General features: G+C 37.4%; 1 protein-coding gene across 5 annotated transcripts in view; it reads right to left on the reverse strand.

Annotated features, from left to right (window-relative positions):
• MARCHF1 (membrane associated ring-CH-type finger 1) overlaps positions 1–27,067 on the reverse strand; it is a 504,553-nt gene that overhangs the window by 38,869 nt on the left and 438,617 nt on the right. For all 5 annotated transcript variants that reach the window (XM_079143381.1, XM_079143378.1, XM_079143379.1 and 2 more), the window contains one exon: positions 11,670–11,850. In XM_079143381.1, coding sequence (XP_078999507.1) covers positions 11,670–11,850 — 181 coding nt within the window. The remainder of the gene's footprint in view (positions 1–11,669; positions 11,851–27,067) is intronic.

Below are 27,067 nucleotides of genomic sequence, written 5' to 3' on the forward strand. Positions count from 1 at the left end.
AAAGTTGAGAAGCGCAGGAGCAAGCTGCTATGAGCTCAGATAGTATAAATCTGCAGACAGTGACAGCTCCAATATGTGCAGGCCAAGGTAACACAGCGGACTGTGCTATTGACTGTGAAGGCTAAGAACAAAGTTTCTGTTCCAATAGCATTTATTTTCTTTTCCTGGGTCATAGACTGGATTCCTAATAGATGGACCACCACCTCTCATTGGGCTGATGTCTGAGGGAGACACAAACCATCACTCCGAGTCTATGAATACCTTAAAGGGTGCCAACAGGTGAATGGAAACATTTTTAGAAGTATCTTTAGAAGTGACAAATGAACACACCCAGCATCAAGGATGACTCACTGACCTAAAGCCAGGCAGAAATAGGCATATGATTTGGAAAGCATGTCTAAGAAATAGTCATGGGCAGCTTCTGGTTTTCAGTTCTAAAGATTAGCATTTCTTGTTCCAAGACTGGTGTGGAAAGCCATCTTTATTTAGCAGAATCAGACAAGTTCGAGCCATGGCTTCTAGGAACTGCTGGGAAGCATGTGGCGCTGTGCGGGAGTGGTTCCCTGTCTCCTTCTGGAATTTTCCCCTAAGAGGATGACTCCCTAACTCCACCCTATCCTGTCCATTACATAAGATGCTCTTCCCGGTCCTTGCCCCCTTTACCTGTATATTATGAATAAAGGAGAGTTTGGTGACTCCACATTATTGTAATTATCCCTGCTGGGATAATCAGACTGAGGGCTCATATGGTAGCAGGTTTTGTTTTCTACGTAACTAATAACTAGCTTTGTCAGCCAGAGCTGATATGGCCAGACCTGTCACCCCCCGCCACCCCGCATTAAAAAAAGTATTGGCTCTTGTGTGTTCCTTGAATAGATAAGTTTTCTGGGTAATAGAAAAACCGCCAACATCCTCCTCGGGCAGTTAACCCTTTTCTCCTCCACGGGGGACGTGGCAGAGAGGGCCCCCCACAGAGAAGAATGTAGAAAATCCAAATAAATATACAGTCACAATTTAGTGCTCAGCTAAGTCCACTGACCTTAAAAGTTGACCGTCTCACTAACATACCTTTCACTAAACACTCCTCTAGGACTAGAGGAAACAGGTATTTAAGAGGACAAAACCCATCTTTACGTCAGTGACTCTATTTCTCATGGTAAGTGGGCCATCTGTCCTTTAGTCTACTTACTCCAACCATACATGGGTTAATCTCACATGGGAGCTATTTGAGTCAAATAGTTGATTATCTCTTGTGTATTCACACTGAGGAATCCTTGTACTTTAGAGAAGAAAGAGGACGTAATAAAATCTACAGCTAGTGAAGAGTAACAGAACACAGATGAAAATCTTGAGATTCTGGTCCTCATTGTACGTAAATGTTGAATTTTGAGCAAGATGCCTAATACTCTTTAAGTCTGAGAGTTTTTCCCTTTTATAAAATAAGCATTTTGATTTAGTGGTTTCCAGTCTTTTTTCTTTAAAATTCAAGGGCTTCTCAGAGAAGGAGTCAAAAGATAACAAAGGAGAGATAGGTCTCTGTCTCCTACTTTCTTTACTCTTCTCTCTAGTATAGTCAGACCATTTCAGTTTTTACCTCCTTTATGCTTTATTCTTTTATTTAACATTCTTATCTTTTTACCCCCTGAAGTAGTACAGATCAAAACCAGGGCCTTGTGCATAATAGGTAAGCACTCTACCACTGAGCCAACTTTTGACCCAACTTTTTAAAAATTAACTTTTGGGTTGGAGATGTGGCTCAGTGGTAAAGTGCTTGCCTAGCATGCATGAGATCCTGGGTTCAAATCCCCCAGCACCCAAAAAAAAAGTGTTAAAAGAAAATTAGCTTTTAATTCTGGAATAATTTGAGATTCATAGAACATTTCTATAGGTAATAAAGGTTACATATACCTTTTTCCTCTAAACCAGTTTCCCCTAAGGTAAACATCCTTCATTATCAGGTTAAAACTATGAAACCAACACTAGTGCATTAGCATATCAATAATAAATATTGATTGATTGCTACAACACTGCTAATGGGAGACTGAGAGGGACAAATAACATGACCATAGTATAGGACTTTACAAAGCACTTTTACTTACATATTTTATTCTTTAATACAACCCTGAAAAGTTGGCACAGTAGGTATTATTGCCACCTTCCAACTCCTCATTTGCTGATAGAAAAGGGGAGTGTCTCAGATCACAGAACTCCCCTAAAGCCACAAAGCAACAACCAGGGGGAGTAAATCCAGTTCTTCCATGCATGCAAACTAGGTTCTTTCCACTGCATTATACCGAACCCCACTAGGCAAATCTTTGCAGAGACACGTGAACATTTCTACACTGTAGAGATCATGGACTCTTGCCCCATGGGCTGGCCTTCAGACCCCTTTGGGTTCTGCCTGATTTGTTTTCATATTTGAATTGGTTACTATTATATAAAAAAAAAATTAAAAGAGATCAGATGAAATCTAGAATTTGGGCTTCATTTGAAAAAGTAGTTGATTTATCAACAACCAACTAGAGCCGTGGAGCTAACACTCCCTTTCTTTAGACAGCAGGTCAGAGCACATGGTCCCCACGGCTCCTTATCATAACCCAGTGCTATGTTACGCTTTCTCATCATGAAAACAGACTGCTGTACTCACGTACAGTAGTTATCTATTTCCTAATATAAAGTGTGGGACTGATACTTCTCCACAGATACTCTTAGTAAATTCTTTCAGTCAACTTAGGGTTATTTTTTTTTGTATCTTCCCAGCCCTGGTTCCCTTTACTCTTTCAATAACTGTTTCATCTTGATTTTCTTCATTAAAATGTTCCCCTAATGGAACAGAGAGGCAGCTATAAAATGGAAAATTTCTCCACCTAAAAATTCCTGCAAGTTTCCCTCAAGTTATAAGTTAATGGTTGGAATTATATTGACCCTGTCTGGAGTTACTAGAATTATCCCCTGTGCCATTGTCAAGTCTACATCAGAATATTACAACCAACTCATTTTCAAATTTCGTATACCCATCCCTACTGACCAAAGATAAATTTTCTGAGGTCAGTGGAATTTTGTCTTGTCTTCATGGTAATCTTAGTGCCAGGGACAGTGACTATCACATAGTAGGTGCTCAGTAAATATTTGTTGACTAAGTGAAGAGGGAGTAGGGAATCAGAACTGGGTACTCCTGGGACCCCTTGGTGTGGTCCTCCAGACAACAGCTGGCTCTCGTCATTTTCTTTATCAACAGAGTCCAGTAGCAGCTCATCCATCTGTCAGGGAATAAACCATTTCCCAGAAGCAGAGGAGGAGCTGGCTGGTTAACTTTGTTTATTCATAAAAGTACTTCATCAAAGTATCAACTTTTATATTAAACTAGTTTTCTATTTGCAGAAACCCTAACTTTAAAGAAAATAGGACACATTTCTTAGACTCAGCTAAACTGACTTGCTTAGATCTTAAATCTGCTCTGTGTTAAACAGAAAATGGTTTTCTGTCCACTGGCCTCTTTTCTTAGGGTCAGAAGTCTTTCGTGTACGCCTCAGGGCTGCAGAATAGCTTTGCTATCAAGAACCACTGGACCTGCTTCACCTTAGCCTTTAACCACCAGCTTACAACTTATAAGAAAAACACAGAACAGGGCGTTCTGGCTCAACCTGGCTTTCAATCACCTTTCAGGATGCCCCAGATACCTTCCTTCTTTCCCCTTCTTTCTCTTCCTTCTTCCTCTTTTCTCTCTTTTCTTCTTCCCTGTCCTAACTTTAATTACTTAATTAACTATGGAGTCCTCTCTCTCCATTTTTTTTTTAAATATAGAGAGGATACTTCTCTCTTTTCTTATGGAGATTTGCTTTAAAGAGTAATGAGAAGGATTGAGGAAGCATGTTTCTTTAGCATCAGACCCCAGCCCCCTCCTTACTCAGAGTCCCACCCTCCACAAACCAGTTCCACTGGAGACCAAAGATTTCCCTCTACACTCTCTTTTTCTTCTGCATGTCTAAAAATATATGTTGGGTGCAGTGTTGCATGCATGCCTGTAATCCCATTGACAAGGGAGACTGAGGCAGGAGGATGGCAAGTCAGAGGCCAGCCTCAGCAATTTAGTGAGATCTTGTTTCAAAATAAAAAATAAAAAGGGCTGGGGGTATATCTCAGTGGTAGAGAATTCCTGATTTCAATTTCCAATGCGACACACACACAAACACACACATGAGCTAAAATATACTTCAACATGAATCCTTCCTTCCTTCCTTCCTTCCTTCCTTCCTTCCTTCCTTCCTTCCTTCCTTCCTTCCTTCCTTCCTTCCTTCCTTTCTTTCTTTCTTTCTTTCTTTCTTTCTTTCTTTCTCAATAAATTCTCTACTTTGCTTCTCATGAAACCAGAGTTTTAGGTCAGAAAAACTTCAGTGATAACTTTATTCAGTCTCCTCCTTTTACAGAGGTAAGGCATAGAGGGCTTAAGCATCAGAACCAGAATTTAAACCTAGACTAAGACTCCTTCCTTTATGGGATGAATTGATTAGTTCTTATTTAGCGATGTTCTTGTATTTCAGATAAAAGTTAACTTAAAGATACTGGCCATTCCCAGAATTTGCGTTTTTGGAGGGAGGCCCACAGAGTAGAAGCACTGTCCTACTCCCTGGAAAACTCCTTTTCTCTTTCCTTCATCTTTTCATGTGGAGGGAAGTCCATCAGGGTGAGACAGCTGCTGCTCTCTGCCCTTCCCTCACTTCCCCAAAGGCGAGAATGGCCCACAGAACCAGGTATGGATTGCTCCCCCAGTCCCCTGTTCCTTACCTCTTTCTATCTAACACACCATACATTTCACGAGGTCTGGTTCTGCTCTAACTGCAGCTACTCTATCAGCCTGATTTGAGGTAAATATGACTTTATAAGATGACAACATTGGTACAATTAGGATATAGGCAGTGTGTCTGTGTGAGAGATGACAGAAAACGAGCTACTTGGTAGGAAAGTGGAAGAAAGTGAACTTGTGAGAGATTGTTTCTCTTTTGAAGTGACAACTCTTAGCCATTTATCTTATTATAATGCTGGTAATATTTTACCAGCATACTGATGCTTGTGCAATGGGCCCAGCTACCACCAGTTCAGGTCAATCACATGAAAGTATTTTTCATTCTTGTCAATTCAAAAGAAAAGGAATCTGATTAGATGTAAAAATGTTTGCTTTAGAAAAATAATCATGTTGGTTTCCAGTGCTTTACATTTTGAAAAGTGAATAAAAAATTTAAGAGAGATGGGTGTGGTGGTGTATCCTGTAATCCCAGTGATTTGGGAGGTTGAGGTAGGGGGATCACATGTTCAAAGCCAACCTCAGCAACTTAGCAAACCTGTGTCTCAAAATAAAAAAAAATGGAAAAAGCTAGGGATGTAGCTCAGTTGTAGAGTGCTCCTAGCTTCAATCCCCAGTACCCCCAAACCCCCCCGTGGGAAAAATTATCTTATGTTTGATGCCAAGGTTTGAGAATTTTATAATAATGAATTAAGAAAATATCCCTGCAAATGAGCAAGAAAAAAAATCTGTACCTGAGGACAATTTAAATATGCATAAGATGATACTTTGTGGAAGTCTTTATTTCTACCTGTTTATATGTGTGTATGTGTATGTTTTTGCACATTTTTGTGGGGGGAGTCCTGGGGATCAAACCAAAGGCCTTGTACATGCAAGGCAAGTGCTCTACCACTGAACTTCACCCCAGCCCCACATCTACAATTCTAATTTGATGCTCTTATGCATTCTCTATGGATCATTGGATATTGATTCCATCATCTCAACCATTATTTGTGTTTCAAAAGTCAGTATGTAAGAGAATCTCCATTTTGCGTGTCCCTGGTCCTTGTTAAAATAAAAATGGATTTTCTCAAGGGCAGAACTTTATCTGGTTACAGACGTTAGTAGCAAGGCTAATGTAAGTTAAGTGTTTGTTTTCATATCAGAATGGTAACACAAGGTGACATTCTTTCTGGCAAGTGAGGTTGTATTCTCCGAGCATTAGTTTTCAAAGAGAAAAAAAAAAAGAGCTGAACTAGTCTCAAATTGAAGTTAGTAATAAAGAAATACAGATATGTTCCATTTAATCAATTACAGCCAATGATAATTATTCAAAGTTGGTTTATTTAAAACTTATTTGTGACACCCTCTATCAAATCCAGCTCCATATTTCCAGTTCTTTCCCCTTGGATATCCAACTACTAAGCAATACCTTCTAGATTCACATGGAGAACAAAAGAGAAGGCAGTCATTTTGCTCTGTTTATGGTTTTGTTTCCTTTTTTTTTATTTTGTTTGTATGACTTTAGTTAGGGATGGTCCTAAAAGATGAATAATCTTGTCCAACTCTTTTTAAATTCCCTGTGCTACTCCTTCTGGAGCTAGAGGATATTCCGCCTTTCATTTCCATCCTTTGTAGGTCACTAGGCTCTCTGAGGGCAGGGATTTTGTCCTGTCTTGCTCATTACTGGACACTACTGGCATATGGTAGATGCTTAACACAGTGAGCAGAGCACATGAATAGCCAGGCACCACCATGGACCTCTCAGGACTATCACTCAGAGCACGATTTGCTGGAGAAGTGAGTTCAGATCTGCCCGGGTGACTGTGTTTATGGAAGCTTTGTAAAACAATAAGGTCTTTTGCTACCCAGAAAACAATACTTCTACTCTGAGAAAACTCTTCTGTGATCCTGATTCTGGAGGTCTTTCCTTTCTTTGCAATTTCAAAGGATGAATTGAGCTGGTAGTGTATCATTTCAAGACAGGAGAAAGCCATGTGCTACGTCCCAAGTGTCTGTTAGAATAAATCACAAGATACCTGTGTTTTCCATCTCAAAATCATTTTAAAAGACAGGTTGGCATTGTTATCTACTCACATTGGAATTTAAATCTAATTGAAATATCAATTGTAGTTCTGAGAGTACGAATGTGTTAAGGCACCACAACAAATTTTTAAAATCCAGCACTTTTAGTGAAAAGGTTAATGCTCTAATTAAGTTGGAAGACTCTGTTTAAAAAATGATCTTCTTTTTGTTATTGGTAGTTTGCTCCTGTCCCTTCCCGCGGCAATCAGCTAAGCAGCCTATCAGCCTCCTCGGTGAAGGAGCAACGGGAAAGTCGGGAGGAGAGTTTAACTGCAAACAGCATCACCACAGGACAGTGAGCATTTTATTGTGGAAAACTTATCTGGCTCCTTTGAAGAGTGTGAGTTAGAAAACAAAATCATTTCCTGAGTCTAAATCACTCCGACTTCCCGTAGGCTCATAAAATAACAGAAGTGAAACCGAGCACAGCACAACGAGAGAACATGTATGTGTTGTGAATTTTGAGCTTGGCCATTTTTGCAAGAAGGATAAAGATTCTTTTCCTGGGACAACACTAGGGCAGAGATTTTCATTGCTCCAGATTTGCATGTTTGTGAAGAAATGAAACAGCCAACCAATGACAGGGCAGTTGCCTGGAGACCTCAACACTTGACTTGCTGAGGCCTTCCCTCCCATGCCGTCCCAAATCCCTTGAGCAAAATGGAGAACTAAGAAGGATGCGAAAAGAGAACTCTAAGAACCCAGGAATGGTGTCGGAATGTTCATGCCCACCAAAATTCTTGCCCGGGATTAAAACAGAATTTTGAAGAAATTCAGAGTTGATGTCAGCCTTTTCCCAGTCCAATAACGCCTGGTTTTTATTGTTGTTTAAAGAAATGGGATAACCGTGTAAAATGTTGTCTAGGACAGTTGGAGGAAGAGACAAATAATACTGATGATCTGAGAATAGGAAAGAGAATCCATAAAACACAGATGGGAAGATTTTTCAAAACACAGCAGGCTAGGGAAAGAAGATGAAGATAAAATGTCAAACATGGGCTTCAAACTATGGAAGTTAGTATTTTCAGCCAGCAAAATAATTGATGTGCATGTAACGAGTTATTAGAAGAAGGTTAGGAAAACTGAGGTATTAGATAAAATATCCATGTTTAAGAAGGAAGATTTCAGCAAAAAGATCTAGAAAGATTTTCATTAGAAATGGCTCAGGTAAAAACTGAAGTTTTGATGCTTAAAGAGAGTCTGTTATTTACGGGCAGTGCGGCACTGTGCAGTGGGTACAGGCGTTGACATCCAGGAACTTCCAGCGTGTGATGTGAAGTTTGATATGGAATCTCACTAAAATGGGCTTAAGACACCTGTGTTACATGGGGTTTGATGAAGATTGAATTATCTAAATGAGAAAGAATAAAGGAATGCATAGAGTTGAACGTTTTATATCATGTATTTGTTGAATAGTTTCTATATGGAAAATTATATAAACAAATATTTTAAGGGGGGATGTAAAGTTGTCAGTAGTATTTGCTGTCCCCGTAAGCCTGGCTTTACATCGACGCCTGGTTTCTCTCATTTGGAAGAAACTGTAATCGGAACCCCATGGAATTCTTTAGCTTCAGAATAGCAGATTAGTTTATGTTTCCCGATCAATATTGTGTACTTTTCTAAATTTCACTGTGCTTGCTTTACTTGTGATTTTTTTTGACTTTTCTGGGCTCTGAGAATAACTCCTGACCCTGAGTAACTCAGCAAATTAATGGGACTTTTATTGAGTGTCATAAAAGTAGCTGAGCTACTGACTTACGGATGATGAAAATTGCTTTTCCTTGAATAAGCCCTTGGTTTTATTTTGACTTTAAAGGTTTTCTTCTGGAAATGTTAGGATACCTTGATGAATTTGCTAACTGTAGATTTTGGTGTGAAACTAGCAACTAATGAAGTAAGAGTTTACTGTTATCTTCAGAGACTATTAAGCCCCAAGGTTTGTCAGACTATGGAGACTTGCACCTTTCTATTTCCAAAGTCATTTCATTTAAGCAGAATCTCCTGCCTCCATTGGCTAATGGCAGAAATTCAGAATCATTAGCCTAATTAATTGTTTCATGTGCTTGGTGTTTAGAACGTTATAAACTATAATGGAATTACTGAGTTGAGAGCAATTAATTGGATGTACTTCAAATATATTCTAACCAAATGCTGTACCTGGCACTCTTTATGACCACTTAAAAACTACCAAAAGAAAACTATTGATGAATCTCAGTACCATCAAAACAAACCATCTAGAACAGTTTTAACATTCCCAGATCTGTGTATTGGTGTCACCCCACAATCTGAAAAGTCATTCCAGATACCGCCTCTTAGTGTAAATTCAGTGCTCTATATTTTTAAAAGGGAAAATGAAATACTTTGAAATACTTTTCCCTGTCTACAGCCATACCACCCTGAATGCGCCCGATCTCATCTGAAATACTTGCCCTCTCTAGTCTTTTTTTAAAGCCCATAAATCATGGAGGGAGGAATAGAATGCATACATGTTCCTCATGTCTGGGACTTGTGGGTGAGGCAGGAGCTGAAAATCCAGGCCCTACATCAGGCCCTCGAGGAGTGAAGGTCTCAGGTAAGAGTGAGAATTGAAAAATGAGAAGAATTTGAAAGTAAATTACATTCTAAAGGGAGGGGCCAGCTTATACATAGCCTGCTGGTTGTAGTCATATGGGAAGGTGGTCCAATACTAGGATTTCCAAACTCAGATGTGTAAAGATTTACATGAAATAATCACATTTAAATTTTGGGAAAAGTATGCAAGTTTTTCTCTGTGGGTCAATCAAAACCCATTTGTGGACTGTCAGAAAGCCACCTCTAGCTTGGATTCTAACACTCCCTGTACATACACATATTCTATACACACACACACACACACACACACACACACACACACACACACATGCTTTGAAAATAAAGAATGTGGGAAAACTGCCCTTCATCAATATTTATGATCAAAGAAAATGTTTTTTAAAAAAGAAACTTGGGTATTTCATTAATCAACAAATAGCATCCATTAGGTTACAGCAATATATTCCTTATCATGAATATTTTAAAAGATGGGTGTATTTGCTTCTTTTCTATTTGGTTTATAAATAGGTGAGTTGAGGAAACAAAGATTTCCTGATATGGTTGTAAATTGTTGGTACTGGAATATTAAGGAGTGTGCCAAATAGAAAGGATCAGAGTTGTATTTAAAAGGTGAGTCTATAAAAACTGGCGTTAGAATAGAGACTTAACAGGTTCCTTCCTGGCCTCATGTTCAGTTCATTATACCAAAAATATGTGGTGGTAGATACTAGAAAAAAGAGACAGTTTGAATATGTTATTGTTTTAGACTGTTGCCTTCAAACTGAAATATTGTACTTGCCAAAGTTGGAATAAAAATTTTGTGAAGATAGAAGTTGAGGCAAAAGCATGAAGAAATATACAGATGCTATGAAACAACTTGCCGTTTCCTGAGGGATAAAAAGAAAAATCTAGAGAATCATGGAGCACGCGATGTGTCATTAGCTACTCCAGACAGTACACAGAATCTATTAGTGGATAAAACACAAGGCAAGGAAGAAGCATCCATCTCTATTTCCAGCATTGTTGCTCTGGGACCTAGAGGAACAGTGTCATCTTTTGGCATTTGGGTCACCTCAGATGCTCAAAACATGACAATGGATGTCCCACGGGTACTTTGTGCATAATTTTTGACATCTATAAGCCATTTGCAGAATTTTAAAATCAAGGCTACCACAAAAGTATGGAATATAATTCTCCCTCTCCATGATATAGGGAAATGAAGAATTACAATGGCTAGGCACCAACCCGAGGCCTACTGAAATGTGTTTGTTTGCTCTTCATCTTTGCTCATTCTGGAACCCATCGTGTTTATTTCCAAGCAATGTTCCTTCTATCCACTTTAGCTTTGCATTTCATTTAAATGAAAAAGCAGCTCTGGGCTGATTCATTATTTAAATTGTAGTCTCTAAGATCCCCTTTGGAGACTGAGGCATCTATATGTGTAAGGCTGCAGTTAGGCAAAAAGATGAATAAGTTACGTGATAAAATCCAGGGTCCCAGCTCTCCAGTTCATTGTCCTTGTCTGTGTCCTTTACAAGTAGTCCTTGGGCAACTTTAAGTGAGATGTTAATCTTATATTTGAAACATAGTCTTACCATCATCTTTCAGAAAAAAAATGACAAATGTAGAATTTGAAGACAAACTTTATAGATTAGAAAAATACTTATCTCTCTCTTATAGCTTTGATGTGCAAAATGGAAAACAATACTTTTTCTGTGTCTTCATATATAAAACATCAAACCAATCCATAAATAAAAATAAACATAAAAATCAGTCTACACCTTCTGGAAGAAATCACTCTCTTCTATAATCTACTTTTCTATAATTTAGTACTTGACTTTCAAAAAATTAGATACGTTCATGTTTAATTTATCATTTAATTTCTTAAGAACTATTCTCAAAATTTTTATCAATTCAATTAGATTGAATTACAAGTATATTTGGCATACATATACAAATATGTGTTTCTCTCTATAAATGTGTTTAAACACACATGCTTTTTTTAAATTGTGAAGGGTGATATATAAATCAGAGGTCCTAATGTATAAAACAGAGAAGAAAGGAAAGATCACTTGCCAAGTTTTGGCTCTCTCTTGCACACTGAGCCCAATACAGGGTACACAGCCTTCATGGATATTAGCATGTTGGCTGAGTCTTATTGGGAAGGAAATGAACTTTTAAAACAAGCCTGCCCTGCAAGCACTCTCCTGCAAACCAGCTCCTGTGGATACTGTACCTTCCGGAGGGGTTTGAGCTTGGTCTCCATTATGAAGTCATACTTGCAGAGTTCGCAGCAGCGCGTGTCTGAGCTCTTGATCCACTGGTGGAGGCAGGACTGGTGGACAAAGCGCAGGGTACCCGTGCAGCGGCAGGGTGTGATGAGGGGGCTCTCTTCGTCCCCTTCGCAGTGACAGATCCTGAGGAGGGACATAGCAGCCAGCATGAAATCTCCCAGAGAACATTCTCGCCAGTAGATTTCTACCCTTGCTAACACCAGGCTATATTAGAACCTACAACCTAAAATTTAGAATACACGGGTATCTCATTCCAACTTGAATGCTAGAACTGAATCCTTGATCAATATGAATTTTTTTCACTTTTATGGTCACTGCTAGAGTTAAGTCATGTTATAAGGCATTAGATATGGGCACATCAGAGACAGTCATTTAATTCCTACATTGAAGTCAGTTTTGAGAGTCTAACTATTGACTATGCCTCCAGTTTCATCTCTGAAATAGGTCACTATCTCTGGGTTTTCATATGTAAAAGTATGACATATAAATATTCTAAGTACTATTAGAACTTCATTGTGTTATTTTGATGGCAGTTTTATAGGGCCATGGTATATAATTTACTAATATGTTGTTCTATCAGTGTGGAAAATTTCTGAAAAATTTTAATGTATGACCAAAGAATAAAGTTACTACTGAAGTCTCAGACTAAAAATATTACATTTTCCTAGGAAGATGCACACCTATTGGGTCATAATAAACTGTCCAAAATGTCATTAGTCATCATTGCATAAAAACCATAAAAATGACCAGTTATGTAAAATTCAAGTTCATTAAATTCTATTGCTTGAAAATGTTAATCACTACTTTGACCAATGAACTTTTGAGATCAAATAGTTTGAGTTACTCTGAAGTCCAATTTCAAAGATTTACAGTTTCATAGATCTACAAGTCTGAAATCAATATCCCCCTTCCCCTGGACTGAGTTTGGAAGTGGCAATGTTGGATGTAGTGCCTCATATAAAAGTTAATGTGGTAGGGGAAAATTAAAATGAAATCTCCATTACTCTCATATTCATATTTTAAAAAATAATTTATTTTCTTCTTTGAATGAGTTAAGCCTTTTATATCTCTAGATAGTGAATTAAAACCTCAGTCTTTCAACAACTCTCATGATTTAACCAGCTGTTAGAAGTTGGTAGTAAATTTAATCAGAAATATTGCTTTATATCTGTTAGAGTTATGAATGTTGAATGCCACATCTTAAAAAATTAAAAATCTGCGTAATTCCCTTTTTTTTTTTTTTTTAACTTAATCATAGTGGCAGAATGGAAGAATGGATCAGTTACTGCTACTGCTCTTTCCTTATGGGTGTTTACACCCTTTTCTCCAGAAGGATGAGTTTTAAAGAGTGGGTTTAAAATCTACTCTAAAAATATACTATCTCCCCAGAGAAAATGAAATACCTGCTCAGATTGCCAGTGCAGTAAGATATAGGAATTGAAACCTAATGCTCCCCAACCTCAAAATAAAGAAGTATGATAGAGAATACCAATATTTTGTATTCATTTCTTAAGTAAAAAGTAAGTAAGCACAAGGAACCCTGACTTCTACAGCATTGGGGCAGGAGCGGTGGGATGAGGACAGAGGGAAGGTCAGGTCAATGTCCTGCTTCCCCCAGACAGAGCTGGGAGCAGCAACAATGGACAAAACACCTCGTGGCCAAATGGCTGATGTGGCAGGGAAAGTAAAAAAAAAAAAAAAAAAAAAAAAAATCTGAGTACATATTCTTTCAAAAAAAACCTGAAATAACTCCTTCCTCCAAACCTAGGCTTCAGGTACTGGTTCTGCTGTGCCTTGTATCACAGTTGATGCCACCACAGTGTCACAGCATAGGTGCTCAGTAGCTGGCTGACAAGCAGCTGTGAAGGAAAGGGAAGCTTCTATAGCATTTAATATGATCGTAGTATTTTTTATGTGAGTCACTGAAATCTAATTAACTATGAAGAATAAGGTATGTTATTTTATAGGTCCTTGAACCCCCTTTTTTTCCTCCACATTTTTTATTGGTGCATTATAGTTGTATATGATGATGGAATTTGTTGTTACATATTCATGCATGTACAGAATTTAACAATATAAACTTGGCCAATATTACTCCCCAGCACTTCCCTCCTCCCTCATCTCCTTTCACCCTCTGGTCCCTTTCCTCTATTCTACTGATCTCTCTTTGATTTTCATAAGATTCCCCTCATCCCCGCCGCCTTTTCCTTTTTCTTTCTAATTTCTACATATGGGAGAAAACATATAATTCTTGACCTTCTGACTTTTTCACTTAACATAATGGTCTCAGGTTTCTTCCATTTTCCTGCAAATGACATAATTTCATTTTTATTTATGATTAAATAAAGCTACATTAACTCAATTGTGTGTGTGTGTGTGTGTGTGTGTGTGTGTGTGTGTGTGTGTGTATCTCACATTTTCTTTATCCATTCATCCTGAACCTCTTATTTCTCTTACTACTTCAACCAGGGGTCAGCAAACTATGGCCCAATTTTGTCCAATGAATGTTGTTATAAATAAAGTTTTATTGAAACACAGCCTCACCCTTTTGTGTATATATTGTTTAGAGCTGTATTTGCAGTATAACAGCAGAGTTAAGTAGTTTCTGCAGAGATCATCTGGCTGCAAAGACTAAAATATTTGCTATCTAGCCCTTTTCAGAAAATGTTTGCAGACTCCTGCTTTAAGGCATACATGATGATTCTGAGTTAAAGACAGTATGTGTATGTTACTGACAACAATGAAAACAAATTTTACAAAATAAATCACCCCAACCTCTGCAAGCCACAAAGAATTGAAATAAAGATTACATAGAGAAATAATAAAATATTCACAATATAAATGAAAGCCCTCCTTGACCTGACTTTAAAGTCTACTGTTTCTATGGACAAAATTACTCATTTAAAAAAGAGAAATTTGCAATTGAAGTCATCTGATAATTCATCACTTAAAAATAAAAGATCATATCAGATACTCAATATCTGCCAAAAAGATTCTGAGGCTCTGACTTTCTACTGACATGAATAAAATAATTTATTCATAAGCAGTTTTTAACAAAGACCTAGCTGATTACTAAGTTCAAACTGATCTGATCAGCTTCCTGATTATAATCCAACTTCCTATGTCTTATGATGTCCTTTTAAAAAAGTTCTGCTAAAACTCTTACCTGAAGCACCACCAGCAGCATGATTTTCTCATAAAATTAAAATTATTTCCCATAGGAAAAATCAAAAGTTTGCTTCATTTTTGTTCCATTTCATATAATTTATTTTAGCATGTTTTTAGCATTTTGAACTTTTTCTAAATTATCTGACTCAAGTGAGACCCAGGAGTCTTTTTTAAGCCATGTTTAGATTGTTCCAAATGAATTTAAGAGCTAAATATCAACTTCAATATCTACTAAAAATAAAAAATAATATGATAGGACCATTAAAGAAAGAATTAAACAATCTTAAATCGATATACTTGACACAAATCATAATTGCTGAATTATAAATGAAAACACAGTAATGAAAACAGAAACATGCTTTTCCCAACAGAATAATTGTATAAAGAAAATGATGTTACTGCTATAATAAAAATGCATTGTAAAATATTCATAATTTTGATGCATTTTTACCTGATGGGAAATTGAGGCTTGGAAATTCAGTAATTCTATAAAATCATTGGTGAGCTACATTGGTGCTTGACACCCAGTGGGAGAAAGAAGCTGAATTCATAGATTTTATTGGCATTTTAGTATCTTAACAGTCTATCTACAATTGAATCAGCATATGTTGAGATTTTTCACACTTAGGACTTCAAAGTTCTGGTATTTCCACATAATTTTTAGCTTTCCATGAACGCAACACCACAAAATTCTATGTAACACATTAAATGTTAGGTTTTATTTTGTTTATTTTATTTATTTTTTTTTTTTGGTATGGTCAAAGTGTATACTACCTTAATGTTTCAGTTTAAGAAAAGTAGTTTCTTTTGTTTTGGTCCTATATGTCTTAAAAAAGACCTTTACTAGTTACCATTCCCTCCCTTAGGAAGGCTTTTGGCTCTGGTAGAATAATATATTTTTCTGCAAATGTTTTTAAAATAATTCATCATTTAAAACATTGTCTTTATGAGGGCCATGGTGATTATATAATTTTGGGAATTTTAGAAATTCTTTCATTTGATTCATCATATTTTCTTAGTTCTTATATACAAATAAAAATATGTGTCAATAGATGCAGCAGGAATGGTGAATTGAGAAGGAAAGAAAAAACACAACTGTTCCAATGATCTGAGTAATAGGACTCTGGACCAACAAGGTGACCTTGAGGAAAAGACAAGTGACTCTCCATCTGGAGAGTCTGTGGAGAATGGAGGGCTCGCTTGTCTTCCAGGATCAGCTGCGGTAGCAAAGTGCCTCTATAACATATTTGATTTCTTTCTTTTTTTTTAAAATTATTTACTTATTTTTTTATTTTTTACAGACATTTTGATTCTTTGCACACAAATGGGGTGCATCTTTTCATTTCTGTGGTTGTGCACGAGGTAGATTCACACCATTTGTGTAATCACACATGTACGGAGGGTCATGATGTCTGTCTCACTCCACCATCTTTCATACCCCCACGCGGGGAGTGAGAGAAGAGTGGAGGAACTGTAGATTATGTAGAAGGAAGCATATTTGATTTCTAAATGCCATCATTCTTGTCATCTTCAAGCAGCTGCTTTACCACAGGCTTCCTAACTCATGGGTTCTCTGAATCCATGCTAGTTTTACCCCTTCTTTTTTCGGCATCTCTTCCTAAGGCTATCCCCTCACTTCCCTGTCTACATTTTTCTCCATAACCATCTCCAGCTAACTAATCTTTAACAGTAATCGTGGTTACAGCTATGTCTGTATTGGCTTCATTTGGATGTTAATCATTCAGACCTAATCATCATGCTTCAGCCATTGGCATGCGTTTACTAAGCCAAAAAGATATTATAAATATTTTGGACAGAAGCCATATTGAAAAGTATTAAGCTGTGGTGAGAAACTACACTTTCAAGGTAAATGAGTGAAGAGTTAGAATGTCTCCCTCTCTTTCCATATTACAGGGCAATGAAAAGATAGCAGGCTAGAGAAAGTTTTATCTTTAATTTTCATGTCATTTTATGATGAGCACATGGAAAATGTGAACTTGTTCATAAATGGAATTGAAGTTGCCACAGAAAGTGGAACATTTAAAAAACAGCTGGGCAAGAGAATGCTCGGTTGTTAACGAAGGTGGTTGAAAGAAAGTATAGGAAAAGAAAGTGTTACAGGGGAAAGTCTTTAGGCAAGTGGGAAAGTCGACACTTGTTTCTGAGGGCTTGAGTAAAGATGAGAAGGTGGTGGAAGCAGAAGAAATTGCAGTAGTGGGTGGTCTAACTCTTTTTAGAGGCATGTCTGATCAACACAGGGAGGAAAGCATAGGGTTAAGGTCTTGCAGAGGCTGTAAATAATTAGAAAAAACCACTTGGAGAATGTGATGGGAAATTAACCAAGCGTGAATGTAAGAATTGTGGAGCAACCTTGAGGTCCCTGGTGAGATTAGACAGCACGGATTTATAGTAAACGCTGCTAACATTGCACTGTGACTTTGGCAGCGTTCAGCAGAGAGCAGCCCTGTAGCTGGGGGCACATTCTAACTGTTCTGAGATCACTAGGTCAGAAATAGGACACAGAAGGAAGGGTTCTGGGACATCAGAGAATACAGCATGCTGGCAGGGAAGGCAAGTGAAACCTTATCTCGGTTAACATGTCATAAGAAAAGGGTGGGCTCCAGAGAGGGGAAGTCATGCTGCTTGCGAAGCACTGGTGTTGAAAGAGGAGGGAAGTGGGAGAGGGTGGTGCATATGGAGACTCTTCATATTCCTCCTGGATGAGTCCATATCCTCAGGACTGCACTGTTTTCCCACGACAACGGGGAAATATTATAGAGAATTATTTGGTACTTGAGATTCAAATGTAAATCAAATCCTGGTTCACATCCTTGCTCTTTGCTCCAGTAAACTGAAAAAAAAAAAATCTGTTTACTCATTTGTAAAGTAAGATTAAAAAATACCTTTTAGGTGTCATGATGATTATATGAAATTAAAGAGTACAGCATCTGGCCTATGGTAGGCAATTGAATATTTATTTTATTTTACTTATTTATTTGGAGCATATACAATTTTAACTGACTTTGGCTTGTAAATTATATTATGACTTGTTATGGGATCATGGGATTACTACTACCGTTATAATTTGGTTTGCAAATGGCACCAATTTCAGCACCCTGGGGACTGAATAGTTTTAGCAGTTGGTTAAAACTCATGCTCGTAAGGCCAAGGTCTTGAATTCTGGCTGCACACAGGTGGGTTAGCCAGTTCAGTCATGTTACAGACATGTCTCTAAGAAAGCTAGTCAAAAAGGGATATATCTGTGTCTGGGTAGGGTAAATTTGAGATTGAATTTAGTTTCACTCTTCTCTCTGATAAGTGGCCTCGAACAAGTTTTTAAAATTGGTACAATTATGGCATTTGCAGGCAAATGGATGAAATTGGAGAATATCATGCTAAGTGAGATAAGCCAATCTCAAAAACCTAAAGGACGAATGATCTCGCTGATAAGCGGATGAGGACATATAAGAGGGGGTAGGAGGGGTTAGCGTTAGGGTTAGGGTTAGGTTTAGGGTTAGGGATAAGGAGGGTGGTAAGAATGTAGGAAGGAAGGACTGTATAGAGGGAAAAGAGGGGTGGGAGGGGTGGGGGGAAGGGAAAAGAGGGGTGGGAGGGGTGGGGGGAAGGAAAAAAATAACAGAATGAATCAAGCAACATTGCCCTATGTAAATTTATGATTTTTAATAAAAAAAAAGAAAAAAAAATTGGTTGTCTTATCTATAAAATCTTATGTGGCTATTATGAGGCTCAAATAAAATCTGTGAGAAAAGATTGCCAAGCTTAATCACTATTCCAAAATGAAGTCTTATTGCCAATATATAAATAATCAGTAAAATCAACAGAATGTGTTGCGAGGCATTATAAATGTAAGGCATTGCATGTTTTGGTCAAAGCAATTTATTTTTCCCCGTCTGTTTTTCAGTTCATAGGACTATGATGTTTCAGCTCCAGGGACCGTGATGTGAGAAAGAGAGCTACTCTCTCCATCCCCCCTACTAATGGGATTACTTTTCTACTGAGACACCCACACTCTCCCTATAGGCAAGTTTTCATTTTTCTTAATATCTTTTGCTTTTTTGACTAACCCCTCCTTCTGGAAACTTCTACTTTTTTGGCTTCTGTGAAAACACTATTATCTTACCAACCTTAAAGTGGAATCAGAGGACATACAAAATTATCATAGTAATTGGAATAGTGACCACTTAAACAAGATGCTAGAATTCTGGGAGGGTGAGAGATGATAGAGCAATAATACAGAACTCAATATGTCTAAATTCATGGCTGAGATTCTTCTACTATACTTCAACATTATAGGCAAATGGGCTATCTTTTACTATTAGAGTAATTTTGAAACAAACAAAAATAAATGCTAATTTCCACACTTAACCTGTCAGAGGAGAAAAAGGCAGGCAAAGGGAAATTACATAACAGCTGTCTTTAAATATGTCAAAGTTTATTGTGTGAAAGAGCAATTGTCTGGTCTCATAACTAGACCCAGCGAGGGAAAGTTAAAGGAAACATACTTCCATGAAGTATGAAGAAATAGAGACACCCAGTACATCCCAAAGATGGAATGGGTGAATTTCCCACCATTGAGCATATTCCCACATAGATGGGGTGGTTTTGGCAGATGTACTGTAAAGGGACCAGAGCAAAGCTGAACTGTTTCACCTCTTCTCCAAGGTTGTCACCCACTATTTTCCATTTCCCAAGGACTGATATTTTTCTCCCTCTTTAATTCTTCAGGCGCATTTCTCCTCTGCTTATACTGGGAATTTTGCACTCGACCCTTTGATTTCTCCTCTCTATGTGACTGGTGAGGCAATCAAGATCCACAACTTCATATGTTGATCTTACACTTGTGACCATGACAACCCCCCTTCCAAACCTCGATCTCTACAATAGCGAGAAACTTAAACCAGCTCGCTAAATCCAGTGACAGTATATCCCCAGTGGGACACTTACTGTTTCCTACGTCTCACCATTTCCAAGATGGCTTTTCTTCTTAAAGATCCCAACCCAGTAGTATTCCACCATCTCAGGGTAAATAGCTTGTCTTTCTCTTTGACCCTTCCATGTACTTCAGACCCTATATTCAAATTGCCATCCACATGACAATATTTTTGTCCCACAGTGTTTTTCTTATTAAAAGTTAAGTGATGGGCATCAAAAGATGATATGTCACCAGACCATAAATGGACTGGGAGTGCTATGCATTAAGAATGTAGCTAGACAGGAATAGAGCATAGCTTCAGCTTTTTTCCTGAGATGATTTAGCAGTTCTCAGAAGTGGTTACCAATTACCAGTGTTTTGTTTATATTTTGGGAAAGTTCACTTATAGTGAAAGTGAGAAATATATAATCCTTTCATATACTATGCACTCTTTAATTTTCATTTGAGGAACCAAACTGAGGTGTGACAATTTTTATACCCTATCTGAGCAGCAGAGGAAGTCAAGCAAAGTGATTTGAAGTAGAAAGGAGAAGTAACTCTTACTTAATAAACAGAGAAGAAGGTGGCCAGTATTTAATATCATTCTTACTAATAGTTGTTTCCAGCTCCTCTTATTGACTTGGAGCCAGCATTTATTTCTGGAATAAAACCCCAAACTCCTTATAAGCCAGATTTCTAAGTTTCTTATCTGAAAAGAAGAATCATATTTTAAGCTACCACTCTTTAAAATATCTTGAAGACTTGAATTTAAATAAAAAACTTATGACATAAGAATAAAAATATTTTATCAACAGCTGATACAATTCTTATAACCATGAGGCTGATCATTCTAAAACTACAGTGTTTTAAAACATCTACAGATGAGTGAAAGTTCTTCATACATAAGTGATTTTTAAAGTGTTTTATTTTCTCAAAGGAATATTTTCAACTATGAAAAGCAGCTATATAGCATGACTTCCTGTGTATAATTTCATGCTGTAATTTGTTACCACTGCCTTGGTCAAAACCTCAGACCATCTGCACAGAGCTATAGGGAATGATCAACAACAAAGACAACGACATAGCAATGTTCCTGGCTCTTAACTCTGTTCCTGGAGCCAATTCAAAGTCTCAACTCATCAGCTATAGTTTCTTCCCACCCAATATCACACTGATGGAAAACAGTGAAGATAATGATCCCCTTGCTGGCCAGTAATGGAAGCAGAGGAGGCCACGTCTCATTTTAATTCATAGGTATTAAGTTCTGCAATGGATCGGAAAGATTCCATTGTATTTCTTCTCTTGAATCAGCCATCACCTCTGGGGACGGTTCGATGACATTTAAACTGGGAGTTTAAATCCTGATTGGACTTAAGAATTATCACCAAGATTCTTTTTTTCTCATGTACCCTAGTGGTTCATTCTGATAGTAGTTCAGACTCTCTTAGAGGACTTTCTTAGAAATCTTCATGGGCTTGCAGAGCTCATTATATTTCCCCAACCTCCATCATGTTGGCATGTGTATAGCTCTAGGCCTGAATGTATCCAGGAACAGAATATATACATATATACACACATATGTTCCAGGGGTTGAACCCAGGGCACTCTACCACTGAGCCACATCCTCAGTCCTTTATAATTTTTATTTTGAGACAGGATCTTGCTGAGTTGCTGAGACTGTCCTCGAACTTGCAATCCTCCTGTCTCAGCCTCCCAAGTATGCACTGCTTCACCCTGCTAGACATTCTTGATGACTTCAGAATTAGCTTCAACTCCCAAACCAGGGAGAGATTCAAAGCTGGGTTGTGCCTTTTAGGATAATCCCTCTTCTGTTGAGCATCACTTTCCTGCCATATCTGTACTTTCTTTGTGAGCTCAGAGCACAGTCTATTTCTAGATAAAGAAAATGGTTTTCTCCAATGGCCTTTCCAGATCCTACTTTACGATTTTGGTGACAAATAGACAAACAAACTGATAATTAATTTTGAATGAATATATCAATGTCATGATTTTCTCTACATTTTCATACATCATACATATTTCTTTTATATCAACTTTGAGATCTTTTGGGGCTTGTTTGTAAGACTGAAAATATTAAACTAGAGGTCTTTCTAAGAAGGTATTCCCAACATTATTAGGATAAATTTTTATTACCTTCATGCATTGAGGTGAAAAATGAAAACAAAAGGACAGCTAATACAAATTCATTTGACTTTACTGTGTAGCTGTAACAAAAGAAATAGATGTGGTCAGGTCCAGAATAAAGCTTTTGTACATACTTAGCAACAGAGCTATCAGAAAAATTATTCAATTATAACTTTTCTGTCTTTTTCTTTTCTGGATGTGACAAAAAGTCTTAATTCAAACTGATTTTGTGATCGTCCTTTCTTTCTTTCTTATTGCTAAGTGTTAAAATTCTTATAAGCTCACCCTCAGCCATGACTTCCTTCCAATTTTTCCATTCATTAATCTTACCTGACTGAGCATTACATCAAAGGAATTCTCACATTGCCATGGATAATTGACAAAGCAAGCACTTTATTTACAGATAACCAAAAATGCTTTGACTGAGAAATACTCCTCTGCATATGAATTATTTGATAAAGGTAAGTAATGACGCTTGGCAAAGTATTGATGTTTTAAAGCAGTTCTAGACACTTTGAGTGAATTATGCTTAGTTTTCATCCATCCAGCCAGCTATCTGTCCATCCATTCATCTATCCATTTATATGGTCATTCTTTATCAAATACTTTGTTGAATATGCACTATGTGTAAACTTTCGTAAGGAGCTGGATAAATACAGAGATGCAAAAGTTCCAGTCTTTGCACTTTAGAAAGCTTATACTATGAATAGTTCATAATTGGACAGTTGCACTAGTCAGAATACAAGTTAAGTCAAGTGTTATCATATGCAAGTGAAAGAAAAATCCTATACAGATTGGTGATTGAGGCCCAACAGAAGACATGGTATATGAACTGGAGTTGAAGGCTGGGTAGAATTTTGACAGATGGAGATGGATGTTGATAGGATACTCCAGGTGTAGACAATATTTACAGTGAATGCTTAGAAGAAGACTGGTCAGCTAATCAGGTAAAAGACTGAAGCCAATTCAAAAAGAACATGAATATTCAGGTAGGATTGTAGTGGGATTTTATGCCAAAAACTAAGGTAAGATATGAGAGAGGCTGTTTCTTTTACTCAGGATCAACACTTATACACACACACACACACACACACACACACACAGGCTTTAACCATAGTCATTTAGAATCCTGAGGAATTACACTAAAGAATCTGAGTAAGAAATTAAGATTACATTGAAAATGGGCTTAAATAGACATTTCTCCAAAGAAGATATACAAATGATCAAAAGATATATGAGAAGGTGCCCAGCATCACTAGTTACCAGGAAACACAAATCAAAGCCATAACTAGATATTGCCTCACAAACATTTGATTCACTATGATAAAAAATAAAAATATTCTTGAAGATGTGGAAACATTGGGGCTCTTGCACACTGTCAGAAATGTAAAAAGGTGCTGCTATTATTGAAAACAGTGAGGGAGTACCTAAAAAGTTAAAAATAGAAGCACCATGAGATCCAGCACTTCTACTTCTGAGTAGTTATCTAAATGAAATGAAATTCTGACCAAATAGATCTTTGAACTCCCATGTTCATGGTGGTGTTATTCACAATAACCAAGATACAAAATCAAATTAAATGTCCTTATGAATAAAGAATATAGGGAATATATATATATATATATATATACAAGAAATAATTCAGAAATGAAGGAAATCCCATCATTTGTGGCAGAATTGGATGAAGCTTGAGGGAATTATACTAAGTAAAATAAACAGTTGCAGAAAGTGATAGCATTTACATGAGGTGTATAAACTAGTCAAAGGTGGAAGCAGAGAGTCGAATGGTGTTGACAGGGGCTGGGCTGTAGGAGAGATGGGGATTTGCTCTCCAACGGGCATGACTTTCAGTTATGCAGATGAATCAGTTCTAGAGCTCTGCAGTACAACACTGTTAGCCATGCATACTGCAGGGTACACTGGAAATATATTAAGAGGGTAATCTCATGTTATGTGCTTTTACTACAGTAAAAAAGTAAATAAAGTTATTGTCTAATTTAAAAAGTAGGAGGATTATTAAAAAGATTAATTTGGTAGTGTTAAGTCAGAAAGAAAAGAACATTGAAAACATCAAAGTCAATGGTAGTGTGAGCAAAAATCACTAACTGTGGGAACGCAGAGAGAGGGAGATGTTTTAAAAGTGAAGTTGCCTTGCTTTGGGTGGAGGAGGTAGGGAGACATGGAGAACAGAGTCAAGCTGACTTTACGGTTTTAATTAAAGCTCATTGGGATGGCTGCTCAAGATTAATCTATGCACAGGGCCTCTGAGCATGGTCTGTCACCGAAGTTACCACTTGAAAATGAAAATGTGCAGAATCTGATTTATAACTTGGTGACAACAGGGACAGAAGGAAAGAGCAGAAAACTTTCTCAGAGAGATTGCTATGTTGGATTCAAGATAGTTTGATGAATAATAATAGTGGAAAGATATTTTCCCAGTAGAATTAAAAATATATAACTAACCATGTGGCTCCTCACTTTTTGTTTAAATCATGTTTTCTTGTCTGTAGGGAAGCCAGAATGATTCTAATACCACTTGATTATCCTCCTTGTCTTTCAAATAGGATAGAATGTAAAAAATCACAAAAATTTGTTTATTCAGACTCTTGATAAAACAGAACTTCTACTTAGACAAAGCATTAATTTCTTTCTCTGATAGGTTCTGTCCTTCAAAAGCTAAGTATATGAATTTCTATCTTGTCCTTGAAAGAAATAACTGAAAACATAGTATACACTTAATTAAAAAATTAAATTCATAGGAAAAAGTCCTGAAAGAAATAAAGGAAAAATCTAAATAACGATTATCTAACCAGGTAATTAAATTCAAACTAAAATAGTACTTTTCTCTATTTTTAGTTTTCTTCAAAATAAGCACAAACTACCATACTAATCAGTAAAATATTAAATAAACAAATAGAAAGATTTAAAAAACGTTAAATTGCTCTTGATTCCCTTTTCTTTCATTCTCCAGTAAGTTAAAAAAATTCATGAATAAATTTGATGGATTTACATATATGAATAATTTACATTCCCAGCCCCCTCCCCCTTTTTCTTTAAAATTTTGAGACAAGATCTCATGTTGCTGAAGGACTCCCTATGGTGCTGCTGAGGCTGGTCTCAAAGTTGCCATTCTTCTGCCTCAGCCTCCCCAGCAACTGGGATTACAGGCATGCACCACTGCACCTGGCTTGCAATACCTTATCATCAGTAGCTGTTGAATTGCTGTCCTAGTCTCTTCCTGTTTGACTTCAGGGACAATCTTTAAAACATGGTAACTGGAAACCAAAGGATACTGTTATATGTTTTAGTACACATATAAACTCACAGGTACAAGAGTTTCTTTTTAAAACTTCAAAATACCTTTTTATTGTAAGGACAGAAGAGTATTATGAGGAGGCTACTTCCCTACCCCATACATATGACCATGTATGGAACATCTTGTATTATCTGAACTTTAAGTGTATGAACATATTTTATGTCAGCTCTGGTGTATATCATACACGGTACAAGTGTATGTATTCCGACATTCCATTTTAGGTATATCAGATTCTGCTGCAGTTTTCTAGAAGATAAAACCAGCTCACTCTGATATTTGCTAGCTGGAAAGGGTGACTTCAACTGCATCATTAGCACTTTCAACTGCCCAGATATGTGTGTTTGTTGAAGTTCTTCAGCACTTATCACTGTCCACTGAGATTCTCATAGGGCATCTTTGCAAGAATGCACAAGTTGACAGGCGTGGTGACGCATGCCTATAATCCCAGTAGCTCAGGAGGCTGACTCAGGAGGATGGAAAGTTCAAAGTCAGCTCAGCAGCTTAATGAGACCCTAAGTAATTCATATCCTGTCTCTAAAATATATATTACACTGGAAATATATTAAGAGGGTAATCTCATGTTATGTGCTTTTACTACAATAAAAAGTAAATAAAGTTATATATATATACACACACACACACACACACACACATATATATGGGTGGCTCAGTGGTTAAATGCGCTGAGTTCTATCCCTGGCACACACATACACACACACACAAAAGAATGCACAAATTTTTTTATATCATCATGGAAAACTGAGAGCACAAGGAAGGATTGATCTGGAGCTATTTAAACCTCAAGAAAAAACATTGGCTGCCAGTGGCTACACACACTGGTTTCCTTGACATTCCTTTTCCCCCACAACATAGAGTGTCTTGGGAGTTTTGGAGCTGGAGAAGCCATCCTTCCAAGTATTTAATCAGATGTAACTCTACAGCTCTATGGTAGCACCTTAATCCTGTCCTCTGCCAGTCCTTGAGGTCCAAGCCAGTGGGCTGACTTATGACAAGTTAATTAAATACAGGTCGTCAAAGCTGTCATTCCCTATTTAAAATGTTCTCATTGTAAGTTTCCATGAAAGAAATTTTGCTCATTACTAGGAAAAACTGTGTTTCTTCTGAACACTTTGTTTGCTTTCCTGATTCCTGTTTCCCTCTTTGTTGGCCACTGTGCTTATGAAAATTAAGCTTGTAGGAAATCTCCATGGTGTGCATTTTGTGGAGTTAGCATTTTTATACCCTTATTTTTATGTGCTCTGATTTTTCACTTTCCTATCTAGTTCTTCTGATATACCACACACATATAAATACACATGCATATACATACATATTTTTGTCAAACTTTTTAAAAAAGAGAATTCATAATTAGGAAGTGCAAACATGTCATTTCCTCTCTTTTGCTCTGTGTTTTGCTGTCTCTCATGCATAGGCTTGCGTTCATTTCCTTCTCCTTACTATAAAGCACTTTATAGTTATTCCATGGCAACAGGAACACACGATTACAATTGCCTGGTGTTTTAGTCAGTGTGTATCACTGTGACCAAAACACCTGACAAGGACAACTTAGAGGAGGCAAGGTGGCTGATGGTATGAGCGGTCCCAATCCATAGGTGGCAGACTCCATTGCTCCGGGCCCAGGGTGAGGCAGCACATCACGGGGGGAAAGGGCGGGGCAGAGGGCAGCGGCTCCCATCATGGAAACTGGGAAACAGAGAGAAAATGGGGGAAGGGACCACAAGGAAGATGAACCCTTCCAGGGCATCCCAAATGACCCA

The sequence above is a fragment of the Sciurus vulgaris genome, assembly GCF_902686455.1.
Source record: "Sciurus vulgaris genome assembly, chromosome: 5".
Lineage (NCBI taxonomy): Eukaryota > Metazoa > Chordata > Mammalia > Rodentia > Sciuridae > Sciurus > Sciurus vulgaris.